The sequence below is a fragment of the Eptesicus fuscus genome, chromosome 21 (genome assembly GCF_027574615.1).
Source record: "Eptesicus fuscus isolate TK198812 chromosome 21, DD_ASM_mEF_20220401, whole genome shotgun sequence".
NCBI lineage: Eukaryota > Metazoa > Chordata > Mammalia > Chiroptera > Vespertilionidae > Eptesicus > Eptesicus fuscus.
In genome coordinates, this window is record NC_072493.1 from 44514435 (window position 1) to 44531744 (window position 17310).

General features: G+C 49.1%; 1 protein-coding gene across 2 annotated transcripts; it reads left to right on the forward strand.

Annotated features, from left to right (window-relative positions):
- Positions 1-915: 915 nt before the first annotated feature.
- CD33 (CD33 molecule) lies at positions 916-10798 on the forward strand. 2 transcript variants are annotated; one of them, XM_008154478.3, is made up of 7 exons: positions 916-973; positions 1038-1427; positions 1627-1905; positions 2133-2180; positions 3383-3479; positions 3747-3825; positions 10011-10798. In XM_008154478.3, the coding sequence occupies exons 1-7, from the start codon at positions 943-945 to the stop codon at positions 10182-10184; spliced, it is 1098 nt and encodes a 365-aa protein (XP_008152700.3). In that variant the 5' UTR covers positions 916-942; the 3' UTR covers positions 10185-10798. The 2 variants fall into 2 exon arrangements, with proteins under 2 accessions (XP_008152700.3, XP_054567287.1); XM_054711312.1 differs by lacking the exon at positions 2133-2180.
- The last annotated feature ends 6512 nt before the right edge of the window (positions 10799-17310 follow it).

Consider the following 17310-nt stretch of genomic DNA (forward strand, 5'->3'; position numbering starts at 1 on the left):
ACTGACGAGTGACCGCAGCTCTAAAGCCCGACAGCACTCTGTTTGGGAGGAAGTGATGTCATGGGTGGGGAGCATCTCAGGGACATAGACCAGGTCCATGGATCTGTTCTTGTCTTGTCTTCAGCCAACCAACACTTAGATGTTCACTGAGTGTTTGGTGAATGAATGAATGAGTGAGTGAGTGAGTGAGTGAGTGAGTGAGTGAATGAGTGAATGCTGCCTTCCCCTCACTTGGGACCCCCTTCTTTCCTTCTGCCCCAAACTCTCACATGGACATTACAGAATCCTACACCTTATAGGACTGACCACAGCTTCTAGATGAGGCTGTGACCTCCAGTCAATGGAGGAGTGAACCAGCTCACTGATGTAGACACCAGAGCTCAGAAAAGCTCCTAACGCAGTGGTCGGCAAACTCATTAGTCAACAGAGCCAAATATCAACAGCACAACTATTGAAATTTCTTTTGAGAGTCAAATTTTTTAAACTTAAACTTCTTCTAACACCACTTCTTCAAAATAGACTTGCCCAGGCCATGGTATTTTGTGGAAGAGCCACACTCAAGGGGCCAAAGTGCCACATGTGGCTCGCGAGCCGCAGTTTGCCGACCACGGCCCTAACGGGAGGACTTTAAGAGACTCCCTTGTCCCCTCCTCAGATGTCCTCCGAAGTCCTGGTTCTGCTCCGGAGCTGCAGGGAAGACCAGAGGACTAGACGTTAGCTTTCTGTCTGTCCTTCTCTGGGAGGCTGTCCTGGGTCTCTGGGCTGTGGGGTGTCTGCCTGCTCTGTGCAGACTGGGAAGTGCTTGGGCTCTGAGGTTCCTCTTTTGTGAACGGCCCAGATCTCATGCTCCTCCCCAGCTTCCGTGGTCTCACCCCGGTCCCGCCTCCCACTGTATTCATTCCTTTTCCACCCACAGGAGCCCAGAAACCCTCCAGGTCAGAGATGCTGTGGCTGCTGCCCCTACTGTGGGCAGGTGAGTGCCTGAGGGGAGCGAGGGGAGTGGGTCAGGGCTGCGGCTAACCCTCCTTTTCTTGCAGAGTCCCTGGCTCAGAAAACAGAACACACGCTGACAGTGCCAACAGTGACAGTGCAGAAGGGCCTGTGCGTGTTTGTGCCCTGCACCTTCACCATCCCAGAAAGGAGCTACTGGACTACTCCTCCTGCTGCGTATGGCTACTGGTTCCCAGAAGGAGCTAAAGAACACCAGGATGCTGCGGTGGCCACAAACAACCTGGCTCATAAAGTGCAGGAGGGGACCCAGGGCCGATTCTACCTCCTCGGGAATCCCCAGACCAAAAACTGCTCCCTGGACATCAGAGACGCCAGAAGGACAGATGATGGATTATATTATTTTCGGGTGGAGAGGGAAAATTACCCAACGTTTAAATATTCTTACAAAAAGAACATGCTCTCCGTGCGAGTGACAGGTAAGGAATGGGCTCCAGGAGAGGCCACAGGGGAAGTTATGGTGGCTCCGAGCAGGGCTGGGATGGGCCCCATCCTGGGAGGGGGTTGGGGTACAGCCTGTTGGGCTCAGAGGGAGGAGCTGGAACAAAGCCCGAGGCTTCTCTCAGGGCCGTACCTGGGACCCTCCCTCTTGATCCCCTGTCTCCCCCTCCTCACCAGCCCTCAACCACACACCCGACATCCTCATCCCTGGGACCCTGGAGAGTGGCCGCCCCACGAACCTGACCTGCTCTGTGCCCTGGGCCTGTGAGCGGGGCACGCCCCCCATCTTTTCTTGGACGTCAGCTGCCCACAGCTCCCTGGGCCCCAGGACCCGCCTCTCCTCCATGCTCACCCTCAGTCCAGGGCCCCAGGACCACGGCACCAACCTCACCTGTCAGGTGCATTTTCCTGTCGCTGGTGTGACCGTGGAGAGAACCATCCAGCTCAACGTCACCTGTGAGTGCTGGGTCGGAGCACCAGGTCCCTGAGGGTGTGCAGAGCAGGAGGGCCAGGCAGGTGTGCTGGGTGCTTTGTCCTGGGGACATGGCTGTGTAGGAGACTTGCAGGAGAAAGCCTGTCCCTCTTGCATTTCTGTGTTCTTTGAGGGTGGAAGTTGCAATGCCTAAATGATCCTTATCCCATCTCAGTACACTGAAGAAGGAATTCCTTTCTTCCTGTCCTAGGTGCCCCACAGAATGCAACACCAGGTGGTTGCCTAGGAGACGGTGCAGGTGGGAAGGAGCCTTCTGTCATGGGGCATTGACTGACGTGGGTCTCTGTCTGGTCGATTCAGAGCTGGACTTCAGAGTTCAGCAGGGAGGTGTGGGTGCAATTAAACGTGAGCACTCCTATCTGACCTCTTCCCCAATACCCTCCAACCGCTGTCTGGCCAGAGTGACCACAACCTTCTCCCTGCCCACCCTAACAGATGCTCTTTATCTTACCCCAGTTACAAATACCTTGGGACATTTTAGAGTAGACTTTAGTTTTAGGAGCTGTTCACAGCAAAATTGACCAGGAGACAGAAGGTAGAGAGATTTCCCCTAAACCTGTCGCACCCTCCCTCACACGCACATCCCCCACCAGAGGGGACATTTGCACAATCGATGAACCTACACTGAAACATCATTGTCCACCAAAACTCATTATTATGGCTTACTCTTGGTGTTGTACACTCAATAGCCTTGGACATTGTATAATGACATGTGTACACCATTATATCATGTAGAGTAGTTTCACTTCTCTGAAAATCTCTATTTTTTGCCTGCCCACCCCTTGGCCCTCACCTTGACCTGTCTCTGGAGCCCCATCCTCCTCCTGCCCTATTCCCATTGGTGATGGCATCAGAAGTTCAGACTGTGACAGTCGATGCCCAGAGACACATCCCTGACCCCAGGCATTGGGCTCCTGGGAGGCATGGCCAGACGAGACTAGGAGAGCTATCTGGGTCTTGCCTGAAGGTCTGAGAACCTCCCCACTTTCACCTTCTTTCTGGAGGGACAAAAGACGACCTTTGACCCTGAGCGACAGGGCCAGTGGAGGCCAGGAGAGACGATTCTGACACCTTCCCAGGAGGGAAGAAGAGACAGGTCTTTCGGCATCCCACAGCGTTCTGTGTGTGTGTCTCTCTCTGGAGTGCCCATGGGACTCTGAGGCTCAAGGTCCTGCTGCAGCCAGGTCTCAGGTCTGTGGCAGAGAAACCCTAGATGGAGAAGAACCCAGGTCCTAGAAAAGATGAGGTTTGCTGCACAGGAGTGTGGGGACTGGATAGGAGATGTCACGTAGAACGTGTCCTTCACTCCATGCTTCTGGAGGACCCAGTTGCTCAGCCCTGGATGGGAGGGGAGGGGCACCCATCTCTTCATGCTTGAGAAGAGGGGATACCTGCCTGCTCATCGAGCTTGGAGTTCACCCAGGTCTCTCTTGTCTGCAGGGGAGCCGAGGACAAGGACAGACGTGGTTCAGGCGGCCGTCGGGGGAGCCGGTGTCACTGCACTGCTGGGTGGCTGCCTCTGCCTCATCTATTTTGTGTGAGATGGGACAGGTGTGGGCCAGAGGTGGAGAATAGGGACCTGGAGGGGTTGTGAGGGCCCAGAGCAAGGGTAAGGGGTGCCGTGGTGGTGAGAATCTACTTGGTAGCCACTGAGCCAGGCTTGAGGCAGGGGGAGGGGGAGGGACTTTGTTCTAAAGTCTTGTTATGAAGGCTCCTGGTCTTGCCCCACCCTTGACCTTCCCTAGTCACTCACTCCAGCCTCAAAGAGTGACCCTGTGTCAAAGACCCTGGCGTCTCCCAACAGAGTGAAGACCCGCAGGAAGAAAGCCAGGACAGCAACGGGCATGGACAATATCCACACTGCCATGGAGCCAGCTTCCCTGGTGAGTAACATGAACATCCTGGCATGCAACCCTGCCCCCACTTCCTGGGGTGACCCACATTTGCGTTCCATTCAGCGTGTCCAGAAACAAGCTCTTCACCTTCCCACTCTTTTGGGAAATGTAGGTTTTATTATTATTCAGGTATGTCAGGCCAACAGATCAGGAGACCACTGCCACAATTTGTTCCTCACAGTTCCCAAGAAGAGGGGAAAACGTCACACCACAGGGCCACACAGGGCTGCACCAGGGTCGGTCAGGAGGCAAGGGAGTGAAGGGGAAAACGTGGGCAGGAACCTTGATGGTGGTTTCCATGGGGAAGGTGAGGTGAGGCAGGGGAAGCAGGCTTAGGACTAGCTAGTTTGAATAATTTCAACAGACTTTGGGATGTAGGGGCTGTCTCTCGTTTGGTTCCTGGTCTGGTGTGATCAGGGCAGGAGGGGACTGGTCGGAAGTGTAAGAGTTCCATAAAGGAGATGGTTATAGACATGGAGTTTGGATTGGACTGGCTGGTTTGCAATATGAAAGTCACACTTGCAGGCAAGTCCTTTACTATTCTCTAGCAATTAGCTAGTCCTGGCAGGGACAGTTTCTCTAGGGTTACCAAAGCCCAGATGTCAAAACATAAAATGCGCATGGTTAATACAACCCTCAAATATACTTCTGCTGGGCTCTCCATTTCACCAATGGTATTCTTGTCCCTGACATCCAACCAGAGACCTGTCCCTGTCCCGCCCAGTCCTCCACCAGCTCTTTCTGCACTAATACACCGCAAAGCATGTCTGCTGCAGCCCTCCCACCTCTCGTCCCCATCACACCCAAGTCTGAAATGCACTGGTTCTCCATACTGCCGAACACCCAGACAACTTGGTCTGGCATTTGAGGCAGGAAAAACCAGTCATCTTCCATGCTTTGTGCCTCCCACACTCACCTGCTCATTCGCCTCCAGCAGAGTAAGCTTTTTGCATCTCAGAATCATTGCTCGGCTGTCCCCTCCTCTTCACATGCCTGCCTCAACCTACCTTGTTCCTGCTCATCCTCCAAGTTCTGACTCTCATTGAACTCTAACCTAAGAGGATACCACTGTGAGGTTTTTGAGCACATGATCAGCCATCACCCACGCATTTATCTTTTCCTTCGGTCAGTATCTCCCACTTGTCAGTATCTGTATTTTTACAAATTATTACGTTAAAAATGTAAAATGTCCCTCCCGAGCTTGCACATGGCCACCTTCTTGCTCTCTCATGGCCTTTTCTCTGTGCCCATGCATTCCTGGTCTCTCTTCTTTTTATAAAGACTTAAGTCATGTTGGGTCCTACTCTAATGACCCCGTTTAAAAATATTTAAATACTTTTTTAAAGGCCCTGTCACCAAATATAGTCACATTGGGAGTTAGAGCTTCAACATATGAATTTGGGAGACACAGTTCAGACCATAAAACAGACTTAGTCAGGGCATCAGTGATGAATCTGGTGTGAAGCAGTCTGGATACATTCTGAAGGTGGGATCAAAGGGATTTGCCAATGGAATGATAGGGTACACTTGGGTGTGAGCTCACTGCCTTTACCTCATAGGTGTAATAGATGTCAAGGAGGACTCCATAGATGTCATAGATATCCAGTGATGTCATAGAGGCCCACCTATAGTCATAGATGCTCTTAAATGTTTATAGAGGTCCATAGATGTCAAAGATAACTCTATGGATATTATAGATGTCCAGAAATGTCATAGATATTCAAAGACGGTCAGAGATGTCCACTGATTGTCATGGATATATTCATGGATGTCATGGATGTCCAACGATGTCATAGGGGTCCATAGATAGTCATAGATGTCCACAAATGTCCATAGATACCAGGGATGACTCTAATGTGGTTGGCCTGAGCAACTTAAAGAACTGAAGTACCAATTTTTGAAATTGCCAACTCTGCAGGGAAGGTATGTTTTTGAGAGGCAATCAAACTTTGTTTTGGTTACTATAAGTTTGAGGCACTTCTGAGATGTTTATGTGAAGATGACAAGTAGATGGCCAGAGTCCGGAGTTCAGGAGAGGAGTCCAGATGGGAGGCACGGAGATTTGGGGATCTTCCACATCAAGGCCTGATGGTGGATGAAGCCACAAAGGAAAGAAGGGGTCTTCGGACAGAGCCCTGGGGCCCTCCAGCACTTAAGAGTCAGGGAGATGTGGTGAAAAGAGCAAAAAGACCACTGAAGAAAAATAATTGACCAGGAGAGTATAGGGTTGGGTTCTGGTAGCCATGTGGGATTGAAACTTCAAGGGGGCGAGAGTGCTCACCTTTTTTCAAATGCTAGTAAGTCTGATAAGATAGGGTCTGAGAAATGGCCGTTTAAGTCAGTGGTTCCCAACCGTTTTTGTTGTTTTTGTTTTTTGGCCATGCCCCCACCTAAGCATCTCTAAAATCCTGATGCCCGCCCCCCCACCCCGCCAACTCCATGATATATAATTCTTTTTATTCAAAAAGTGAACTTTTATTTACGTGGAGGAAGCCTAAAAGGCCATTAAATGGTCTAAACAAGCTTCCAAAGAACATGGCATCTGTGAAAGAGAAAAATAAAAGAATGAAAGGACAGAAGTACTGAGGAAGAAATCCCTAAGAAATTGTTTAAAAAAATAACAATAATATGAAGTGATATGAAAAAAATAGCAAATAGAGTTTCAAAATATCCTATATAATAATAGACAAATATGCAAATTGACCATACCTCCGACACACCAGAAGCCACGCCCACAAGCCACGCCCACCATCCAATCAGAGTGAGTATGCAAATTAACCCAAACCAAGATGGCTACAGCCACAGAGAGCAAGGTTCCCTAGGTAACAGAGGAAGCCAAGCTTTCTGCCAGCCGTTGCAGGCCTAAGCCTCCACTCAAGCTACAAAGTTTCAATTATAGAAGGTAAACAAATTCAAACAAATGGCAGCAGAATGGAGCTTGAGAGAGCAGGCCAGGGTTGCCGCTGGCAACAGGGGAAGCAAAGCTTTTTGCACACCCTGGCCGGGCCCACCCGCTTAAGGCAACAAAGTTTCAATTATAACCCCAACACAAATGGATTTGGGCCTCGGAGGGAGCCCCAGGCTTGGCTCTGCTCCAGGCTACAAAGTTTCAGTTGTAGAAGGAAAATAAATTCCAGATACCAGGGTCTCCGCTTGCGTCCCAGGGGGCGTGGCCCACCTGCAAACCACCACAGGCCCCTCGCTCAGGCCGCCCCATGCCCCAAGGGAACCCCACCTTGATCAGGGACACCCTTCAGGGCAAACCAGCTGGCCCCCACCCCTGTACCAGGCCTCTATCCTATCTAATAAAAGAGAACTATGCAGATTGATCATCACTGCAACACACAATATAGCTGCCCCCATGTGGTCAAAGATCCTGCCCCCATGTGGACACAAGATGGCCACCACAAGATGGCCAGCAGGAGAGGGCAGTTGGGAGGCACCCGGCCTGCAAGGGAAGGCAGTTGGGAGGCACCCTGCCTGCAAGGGAGGGCAGTTGAGAGGGACCAGGCTTGCAAGGGAGGGCAGTTGAGAGGGATCAGGCCTGCAAGGAAGGGCAGTTGGAGGTGATCAACCCTGCAGGAGAGGGCAGTTAGGGGTGACCAGGCCAGCAGAGGAGAGAAGTTGGGGGCAAACAGGCTGGCATGGGAGTGATTAGGGGGTGATCAGGCTGGCAGGCAGAAGCAGTTAGGGGCAATCAGGAAGGCAGGCAGGCAAGCAGTTGGGAGCCAGCAGTCCTTGATTATGAGAGGGATGTCCAACTGCCCGTTTAGGCCCGATCCCAGGGATCGGGCCTAAATGGGCAGTCGGACATCCTTTGAGGGGTCCGAGATTGGAGAGGATACAGGCTGGGCTGAGGGACAACCCCCCTCCGTGCATGAATTTCGTGCACTGGGCCTCTAGTATAATAATTGAAATGCAAAATATGTCACAATATATATTTATATACTGAATATGAGGCTCCTATTACCATAAGAAATGCAAAAATTCACTGTTAATAACTCATTCTCAAATTGTACCTCCTTAAAAATCAAATTTCCACCCTGTGGGGCGTGTGGTTTAAATTTAGCTAAGTGGCATCAGAACTGACCTGGACAAAGGCAGATCTGGTGGCCTTACAGAGGCAGGTATCTTAAATGGGTTGCATTCAAGAGAGAATGGAGGAAGAGGAAGTGAAAAGCCTTGTTTGAGACATGTTGCAGTAACTCTAGAGCCAAGGAATGAGTCTGTAGCAGAAAATGGTTGTACTCCTCAGTCCCTTGGAATTTCCGGAGTGATAGTAGGGTCTTTTATTTTTCTAATGAGGCAACATTTTTGTTGTTGTTGTTAATCCTTACCTGAGGATATTTCTCCATTGATTTTTTAGAAAGAGTGGAAGGGACGGAGGGAGGGTGGGGGTGAGGGGGAGAGAGAGAGAGAAAGAGAGAGAGAGAAGAGAGAGAGAGAGAGAGAAACATTGATGTGAGAGAGCCACACCGATTGATTACCTCCCATAGGTGCCAGACTGGGGCCAGGAATCAATCCTGCAACTCAGGTACCTGTCCTTGACCAGGAATTCAACCCATGACCCTTCAGTGCACAGGCCGGCACTCTAACCACTGAACATACCAGCCAGGGTGTAATGAGGCAACTCTTGTGGATTCCTGGATGGGGGCTGATCACCAGAAAGACTGAGCAATAATTAGAAGTTTAGAAGTTTAAGCCCCAGCCTCCATTCTCCAGAGAGGGGAGAGGGGCTGGAAATGGAATTAATTATTGATCATGTCTGCATGATGAAACCTCCATAAAAATGCTGAGTATGGGGCTGAGGGAGATTTCAAGTTAGTGAACATGTGGAGGGGCTGGGAGGGTGGTGCACTTGGAGAGAACACAGAAGCCCCTTGCCCTTGCCTCATACCTGGGCCCATGCATCTCCTCATCGGGATGCTCCTCTGTATCCTGTATCACATCCTTTCATAACAAGCTGCTCTATGGCTGGTAAACTGTTTCCCTGAATTCTGTGAGTCATTCTAGTGAATTCATTGAACTTGAGGAGGGAATCGTGGGAACCTCTGATTTACAGCCAGTTGGTCAGAAGCACAGGTGGCAACCTGGACTTGTGATTGGCATCTGAAGTGGCAGTGGGGGTGGGGGCTCTGTGGGCCTGAGCCTTTAACCTGTGGGATCTGACAATACCTTCAAGTAGATGGTGTCAGAATTGAGTCCAGTTGTAGGGCACCCAGCTGGTGTCAGAGAATTGCTTGGCATTAGAGTAAAGGAGATCCCTGGCTGGGTGGCTCAGTTGGTTAGAGCGTCATCTCATACACCAAAAGGTGGCAGGTTTGATGCCTGGTTGGGGCACATACGGGAGGCAACCGGTCAATGTTTCTCTCTCACATCGATGTTCCTCTCTCTCTCCCTTCCTCTCTTTCTATAAATCAATAAGAACATATCATTGGAGGAGGATCTTTTTTACTCGATTCCCAGTAAAGGAGAGATACACAGGAGTTCTTTTTCATAAACACCTCCCTGTATATCCAGTGTCCGCACATAGGAGAGCTCTGAGAGACCAGAGGCTGAGTTCATGGCCAGTAGATGTGTGACCTTGAGAAGTACCTAACTTCTCTGAGACTTACAGCCTTTCTTCGTAAAATAATAGTATTTTCCACAAAGGTCACTAGAATTGGAAAGCAACCAATAAGAGCTGTATTTGTTGGATAAGTGAATAAATGGGACCTTGAGAAACATTCAATAAAAGAATGAAAGAATGCTCTGACCAGTGTTCCTCAGTGGTTAGAGTGTCTGTCCACACACGGAAGGGTTGTGAATTCAATTTCTGGTCAAGGGAGCATATCTGGGTTACAGGTTCCATCCCCACCCCATTCGGGGTGCATGCAGGAGGCAATCAATAGATATGTCTCTCTCACATCAATGTTTCTCTCTCTCTCTCTCTCTCTCTCTCTCTCTCTCTCTCTCTCTCTCTCTCTCTCTCTCTCTCCCTCCCTCCCTCCCTCTCTAAAAATCAATGGAAAAAGATATTCTCAGGTGAGGATTAACAAAAAATAAATTTAAAAAATTTATTTTAAAAAAATGGAAGGATGAACAAAGACCATGTTACAATCAAATTCATTGCAGGGACTCCTCCCCCTACCCCGACCCTGCTCTGACCCCGTTGTTCTTTGCTCTCCACACAGGGTCAGCAGAAGACGCCCAAGTTAGACAGCCCGGCTGACTCCACCGGCTCTGCAGGGGCCACCCCGACCTTGAGGGAGGAGCCAGAGGTGTATTATGCCTCCATCCGCTTTCAGGGGAAGAAACCTCCTCAGATGAGCACCGACGCGGAATACTCAAATGTCAGGACCCAGTGAGAGGCCGAAACGTCCATATCCTCTATGGGAAGGGGGACCTACCAGCTGATTTTTGGAGACCTCACATCCCCACAGGCAGTGGGTTTACAAACTACTGTGTATGACTTTCCTGATCTGTTGGAACTATCTTAGGCATTGCAATCAGAGAGACCTGGGAGCCAGTTCCTGCTCTTTCCGTCGATTAAGAAGAATATGACACCTCCTGAGCCACCTTACCCCTCCGGGACTTGATTTCCTGATTTGTGACCAGGCATAAGAAGTTCTACAGTGCAGGGTTGCCATGAGGATTAAATAAAAGTACACATGGAACCTGGCTGGTAGCTCAGCTGGTTAGAGCACCGTCCTGTTATGCCAAGGCTGTGGGTTCCAGCCTCAGTCAGGGCACATACAACAATCAACCAATGGCGCTGGCTGGTGTGGCTCAGTTGGTTGAGTGCTGTCCTGTGCACCGAAAGGTTGCTGGTTTGATTCCAGGTCAGAGAACATGCCCAGGTTTCCGGCTCGATTCCCAGTAGGGGCCGTGCAGGAGGCAGCTGATCAATGTCGTACTCTCGCATTAATGTTTCCCTTTCTCTCTCCCTCTCCATTCCTCTCTGTCTCACCAAAAAAAAAAAAAAAAAAAAAAAAAAATCAATGAAAATATTTTTAAAAGAAGAACCAACCAGTGAACGCATAAGTGGAACAACAAATCGATGTCTCTCTCTCAAATCAATCAATAAAAAAACATTTTTTTAAATACATATGGCACCTGGATGCTGTGGTTCAGTGGTTGAGTGTCGACCTGTGAACCAAGAGGTCATGGTTTAATTCCCGGTCAGGGAAGGTCAGGGCATATGACCGGGTTGAGGGCTCAATTCTCTCTCATCATTGATGTTCCTCTCTCTCTCTCTCTCTCTCTCTCTCTCCCTCCCCCTTCCTCTCTGAAATCAATTTTTTAAAAATATATTTTTCTTTTTTTTGAATTCTTTATTGTTGAAAGTCTTACATATGTCCCGTTCCGCCCCCCATTGACTCCCTCCAGCCTGCCCCACCCTTCACCCCCACCCCCACTCCAGACCTTTAGCATCCTACTGTCTGTGTTCATGGGCCATGCATATATGCATACAAGTTCTTTGGTTGACTACCTCCCACCCACGCTCCCCCGCCTTCTCTCTGAGATCCCTCACTCTGTCCCATGCTTCCATGTCTCTGGATCCACTCCGTTCATCAGTTTATTTTGTTTCGTAGATTCCACATAAGAGTGCAATCATGTGATCCTTGTCTTTCTCTGACTGACTTATTTCACTTAGCGTGACACTCTCCAGGTCCCTCCAGGCTGTCTCAATGGGTAAGAGATTCTTCTTTAAAAAAAGATGGTTTTTAAAAGTACATATGGGAAACACCCAGCAAAAGTCCTGGTATGCTGTGAGAGTTTGATGCACGCTGGCTCCGTCCCTGGAATGGTGTTAGTGGTGTCACTCAGAGGCTGGGTATAATCTGTCTTGTCCTGGAAACTATTGCAACACGTCAGCCTCACTCTCTATGCAGATTCCTTCTGTGGATCCCTTCCCATCATCTCTCTCCACTCCTGCATCTTCCCTGTCCATCTTGCCTGCCTGCTATGGGCAAAATCACTTACTAACACTTATACAATTTCCTAAAACTCAGAGGCAAAACACTGTTCTATCTCTTCAAGCCCAAAAGAACCATTGACAAGCCTCTCAATTTGACATTCTAGATCAGGAGTCCGGGGAAAAATTTTTGTAAGGGGACAGAGAGCAAATACGTTAGGCTTTGCAAGCTGTGTGGTTTTTGTTGCAACGAGGCAACTCTATTTGCAGTGCGAACACAGCCATAGGCAATCTGAAAATAAATTAATGTGGCTGTGTCTCAACAAAGTTTTATTTACAAAAGTAGGCAGCCCCCTTAGCAATAGTTTTCTGACCTCTGCTCTAAGTTATTCTCTTTTTTAAATACTCATTGAGTATATGTTTGATTGAGAGGGGGGGGGAGAGAGAGAGAGAGAGAGAGAGAGAGAGAGAGAGAGAGAGAGAGAGAGATGAAAGAGAAACATCAATGGGTTGCCTCCTATATACACCCTGATTGGGGATGGAACCCACAACCTAGGTATGTACCCTGACCAGGAATCAAACTTGCCACCTTTTAGTGTATGGGACAATGCTCCAACCAACTGAGCCACCCAGCCAGGGCTGTTTTAAGTTATTATTAATCTCATGCAGTCCACTTCTCCATCACCATAGCCTAAGCCATCAACCCCTCAAGCCATTCCCTAAGAACCCTTGTTGTGGTGTGTTCCTCACTGTCTTTGAGCATCCACATCTCTCCTCCAGAAACACCCATCAGCAAGTCATCATCTGGCTAACACCCTCTTCTCCTTCCAAATGGGCTAAAGAATATGGGTTTCGAAGATGAAGGGAAGCAGGAGCTCATAATCTTCCTCCTGAAAATAAACTCATATTTGAACTTAAAAGTAGTTTAAACAAAAACAGCCCAGAATTTACGTGCAGCACCCAAACCATGACAGGGGTACAGCATGGCACCCTATGTTCATAAAGGGACCCCTAAGGAAACAAATGTGGTGTAAGAAAATACCTGATGCCTGAACCCCTCTGCCCTAGACCCAGAAGGAACAGCTGAGTCAGACTTCTGTTCATCATCGTGTCATCATAGCAATACCGATCAACCCGTCCGCTGAAAACATTAAACATTGATGCTTAGACTTCCAATCCAGAGAGGATGGCATTGACCCATTGACCCCAGCTCCTCCCCTCTATTCACAGCTATATACCCTGTGAATGGTGCAAGAGACAACCCATGGAGAGTTCTGGAAAGTGATAAGAAGACGGCAAATTGGTCGAGAGCAATACAGAGATAGGGCACCTCAGTCCCTGGCCCAACAGAGGACAGACACTCAGACCCATGGTTTCCCACATCCTGACTCAGAATCAAAAGGCAGCCAGGTAGCCTCATTCCCCTCCAAGTCCCTCTGATATTGTCAGGTGAGTCCAGCAAGGAGAATCAATCAGAACCAGGAATAAGAGTCCAGGAAGTGCTTCCCTTCCCCATCAGGCCCGAGACTACCCTCCCGTGCCCAGAAGCACGGTGGTGGGTGGACAGAACTGGAGAAAGGGATTCAGGCAGAGTGTCTAATATCCCTGACTCCGACCCTCAAGTTTTCTCCTTTGTCAACTGTGAAGACCAGCCTCTCACTTTGAGAGATTTTGTTCGTTTGGGTGAGGTTGGCATGAAGCAAGCTTATTGAAAGGAGGGTTACAGAGGACAGTGGACAGAGAGCCTTAGCACAAACATCCCCCTGCCTGTGGCTCGGCCAGGTGGGACAGACGGACCTCATCCTCAGGACGTACAATCCCTGAGAGAGAAGAGGAGAGGTGGGAGATGGAGCAGAGGGGGGAGCCCAGCCTCCACCACTCCTGATGGTCTGCTCCTCCCCTGGTTCCATCCATCCCCACCCCTTTTCCCTCCTGGACTCAAACTGGGACAGAAGCCTCTGGAGACCCTATTTCAGCACCATGGACAGGACAGCTCCCCAACACAAGGGGAAGGGTCTGGTGACATCCTGGTCAATGATGCTGGTCAGTGGTGTCCAGGACCTTCCAGGACCTGCCGCCCCCTCATGCTTGGGCCCTTCACCCAATATGGGTGGTAACTAGGAATTGGATGCTGTGTTGAGTGGTTAGATGGGAATAGCAAAACCAGACTCAGAGCATCATGGAGGCATTTACCACTCCAAGTGGGGGTCCTTATGACATTTTATAGCCGTTGCAAGACCTTGGGAGAGATCAGGTTTCCTTTTAATTTTGTATCTGTCCTCCAAACCAGCTGAAGAACTTCAGTTGTGCTGTCTTTCCCCATCAGAGCTGGTTTTAACTCGTTCGGTCAGGGACAGGCTATCCTTTTTTGGGGGTTTTCTCATATTTCTGTCTGGAGCCTTCTGGTCTCTCTCTCCGGGTGATCTCAACCACCCCAGGGCTCCCACCCCAACTTCTGTGCAGACACTTCCTGCACTTATTAGCTCAGACTGTCCAGAGCCCCACAGTCAAGAAGTGGCAGGAAATGTGGGTCCCCATAGGGCTGAAAACAGGAAGTTCGTGTCCTCCCAACATTTTCCTACACGTGCCTCTCCTTCCGGACTTCACCCTGCTCATGAGCACCCACATGGGAGCTGGCTTCCTCCTCCCTTGTGGCCTCTCTCAGGTGACCCCTTATCTGAGTCCCCCAAACACCAAAGCACAGCACACCAGCTGCTCAGACCCCAGAGCCAACATTCTCCTGGACGCTGACCTCACTCCTGTTTTTCCTGGCAGGGCTGGGGGCCTCCAAAAAAGGAGGGATGAGAAAAACTTGAGGACACGGGGAAGGTCCTGGACACCAGATCCAGAAAGAAAGGGCCAGACACAGGGATACTCCAACCTTTCTTCTCACCCCCAACCCACCTCTACACATTAGGAATCACTTTGCTGAGCTGGCCTGTCCCTACAGAGAAAAACAAACTTTTGTTCACCTCTCACTTCCGGTCTTCTGAACTATTATTCCCTCTGGTAATGAGTGAGCAGATACAGGGAGAAGAAAAACAGACATATGTCATTTCCTTTACCAACAATTAAAGCACAACTTTACACAAAATCCTGCGATTTGTGCATTTGCTTCTATGGAGATCTGCAAAGCCTGTTATTTGACACATATTCATCACTACTGTGCAGCTACTGTGTGCAAGGCAAGTTCACGGTGCTCCAGAGAGTTGTGCATTCTTGCCTTCACAGACTCATCTTCCACATCCCAGCTCATCTGTTCTATCCTCCAGGCACATACTTACGCCCTCCTCAAAGCTCCCCCAACCCCATACATCCCTCACCCAGCTCCCCTCATCATTAAAGCCTTCCATCATCATGACACATTTGTCACAGCTAAGAAAGTTACATTGGTGCATGATTGTGAACTAAGCCCTCCTTGGAGGACTTTCCGGACCGATCAGTACATAGGAAACATTCTCTGTTCTTACGAATGACTCCATGGTCTTCCAATTGGAAGTATATCCTATCTAGTAATAGACAAATATGCCAATTGACCATACCTCTGACACACACAAGCCACACCCACAAGCTACACCCATCATCCAATCAGAACGAGTATGAAAATTAACCCAAACCAAGATAGCTACAGCCACAGAGAGCAAGGTTTCCTAGGTAACAGAGGAAGCCAAGCTTTCTTTGCAGGCCTAAACCTCCACTCAAGCTACAAAGTTTCAATTATAGAAGGTAAACAAATTCAAACAAATGGCGGCAGAATGGAGCTTGAGAGAGCAGGCCAGGGTTGCTGCCGGCAACAGGGGAAGCAAAGCTTTCTGCACACCCTGGCTGGGCCCACTCGCTTAAGGCAACAAAGATTCAATTATAACCCCAACACAAATGGCTGCAGACCTCGGAGGGAGCCCCAGGCTTGGCTCTGCTCCAGGCAACAAAGTTTCAATTGTAGAAGGAAAATAAATTCTAGATAACAGGGCCTCCACTTGGGTTGCCAGGGGGCGTGGCTGGCCTGCAAAACACCACAGGCCCCTTGCTCAGGCTGCCCCACACCCCAAGGGAACCCCACTCTGATCAGGGACACCCTTCAGGGCAAACCAGTTGGCCCCCACTCCTGTACCAGGCCTCTATCCTATCTAATAAAAGAGTACTATGCAGATTGATCATCACTTCAACACACAATATAGCTGCCCCCATGTAATCAAAGATCCTGCCCCCATGTGGACACAAGATGGCCACCACAAGATAGCCAGCAGGAGAGGGCAGTTGGGAGGCACCCGGCCTGCAAGGGAGGGCAGTTGAGAAGGACCAGGCCCGCAAGGGAGGGCAGTTGGAGGTGATCAACCCTGCAGGAGAGGGCAGTTAGGGGTGACCAGGCTGGCAGAGGAGGGAAGTTGGGGGCAAACAGGCTGGAAGGGGAACAGTTAAGTATCAACCAGGCTGGCATGGGAGTGATTAGGGGGTGATCAGGCTGGCAGGCAGAAGCGGTTAGGGGCAATCAGGAAGGCAGGCAGGCGAGCAGTTGGGAGCCAGCAGTCCTGGATTGTGAGAGGGATGTCTGACTGCCCGTTTAGGCCCAATCCCAGGGATCGGGCCTAAACGGGCAGTCAGACATTCCTTGAGGGGTCTCAGATTGGAGAGGGTACAGGCTGGGCTGAGGGACAACCCCCCTCCATGCACGAATTTCGTCCACCGGGCCTCTAGTTATTCTATAAAGTACTTGGTCCCTGTTGGTGGAAAACTATGGTGCTTTCAGTCTTCAACTAAGACAAATTATACTGTAACGAATTACTTGTATGAACATCCATCACCCGTGTGTGTGTGTGTGGTGTGTGTGTGTGTGTGTGTAAAATAATTTTCTAGAGAAGAAAGTCCTAGATCAAAGGGTATGTTTGTAATTTCTACAGATATTGGCAAATCCTGCTTCCTGGATGGTGTTCTGTTTATACCCCTGCAATGTGCTTATTTCTCTGATAAATATTTTCATCCTTGATGATATCTTAAATGAACTCACTATCATTTTAATGTGCCTTGTCATTTTGTGACTAGGTTAAAGATAACTAGGTTGAGTTATCTTTAAGAACCATTGTATTTCCTTGTGGATTTCTTAATGATTTAAAGACACTGTTCATATTAAGGAAATCAGCTGAGTGTTAGTTGAAAAAATTTATTTCCAGCCTAATGATGGCCTTTTGACTTAGCATATGGTGATTTTGCTAGGCAAAAACATTTCTTATTACATTGTGTACAGTTGTGTATTGAAGCTGGCTCTCTCTGGTTGGCAAGAGCCAACTGTGCCCTTCTTTTCCCAACTCCAGATTCAGTGACTTCAAATTGGGTGCTTGGAATTGGCCAAGATGGCAATATTTACACCAAGGAAATTGGAAAGCACTACAAATCAAGACTCCCTGTACCCAACGATCTGGTTGTTAAACATTTACCAGTAAACCAATGGTTGAACTTATCAGAATTTTCCTTCATGCCTTTGACTTTCCTCATTCTAGTACTATGTTTTACAATTTATTTTTCAATTACAGTTGACGTACAATATTATATGACTTTCAGGTATATAGCATAATGGTTAA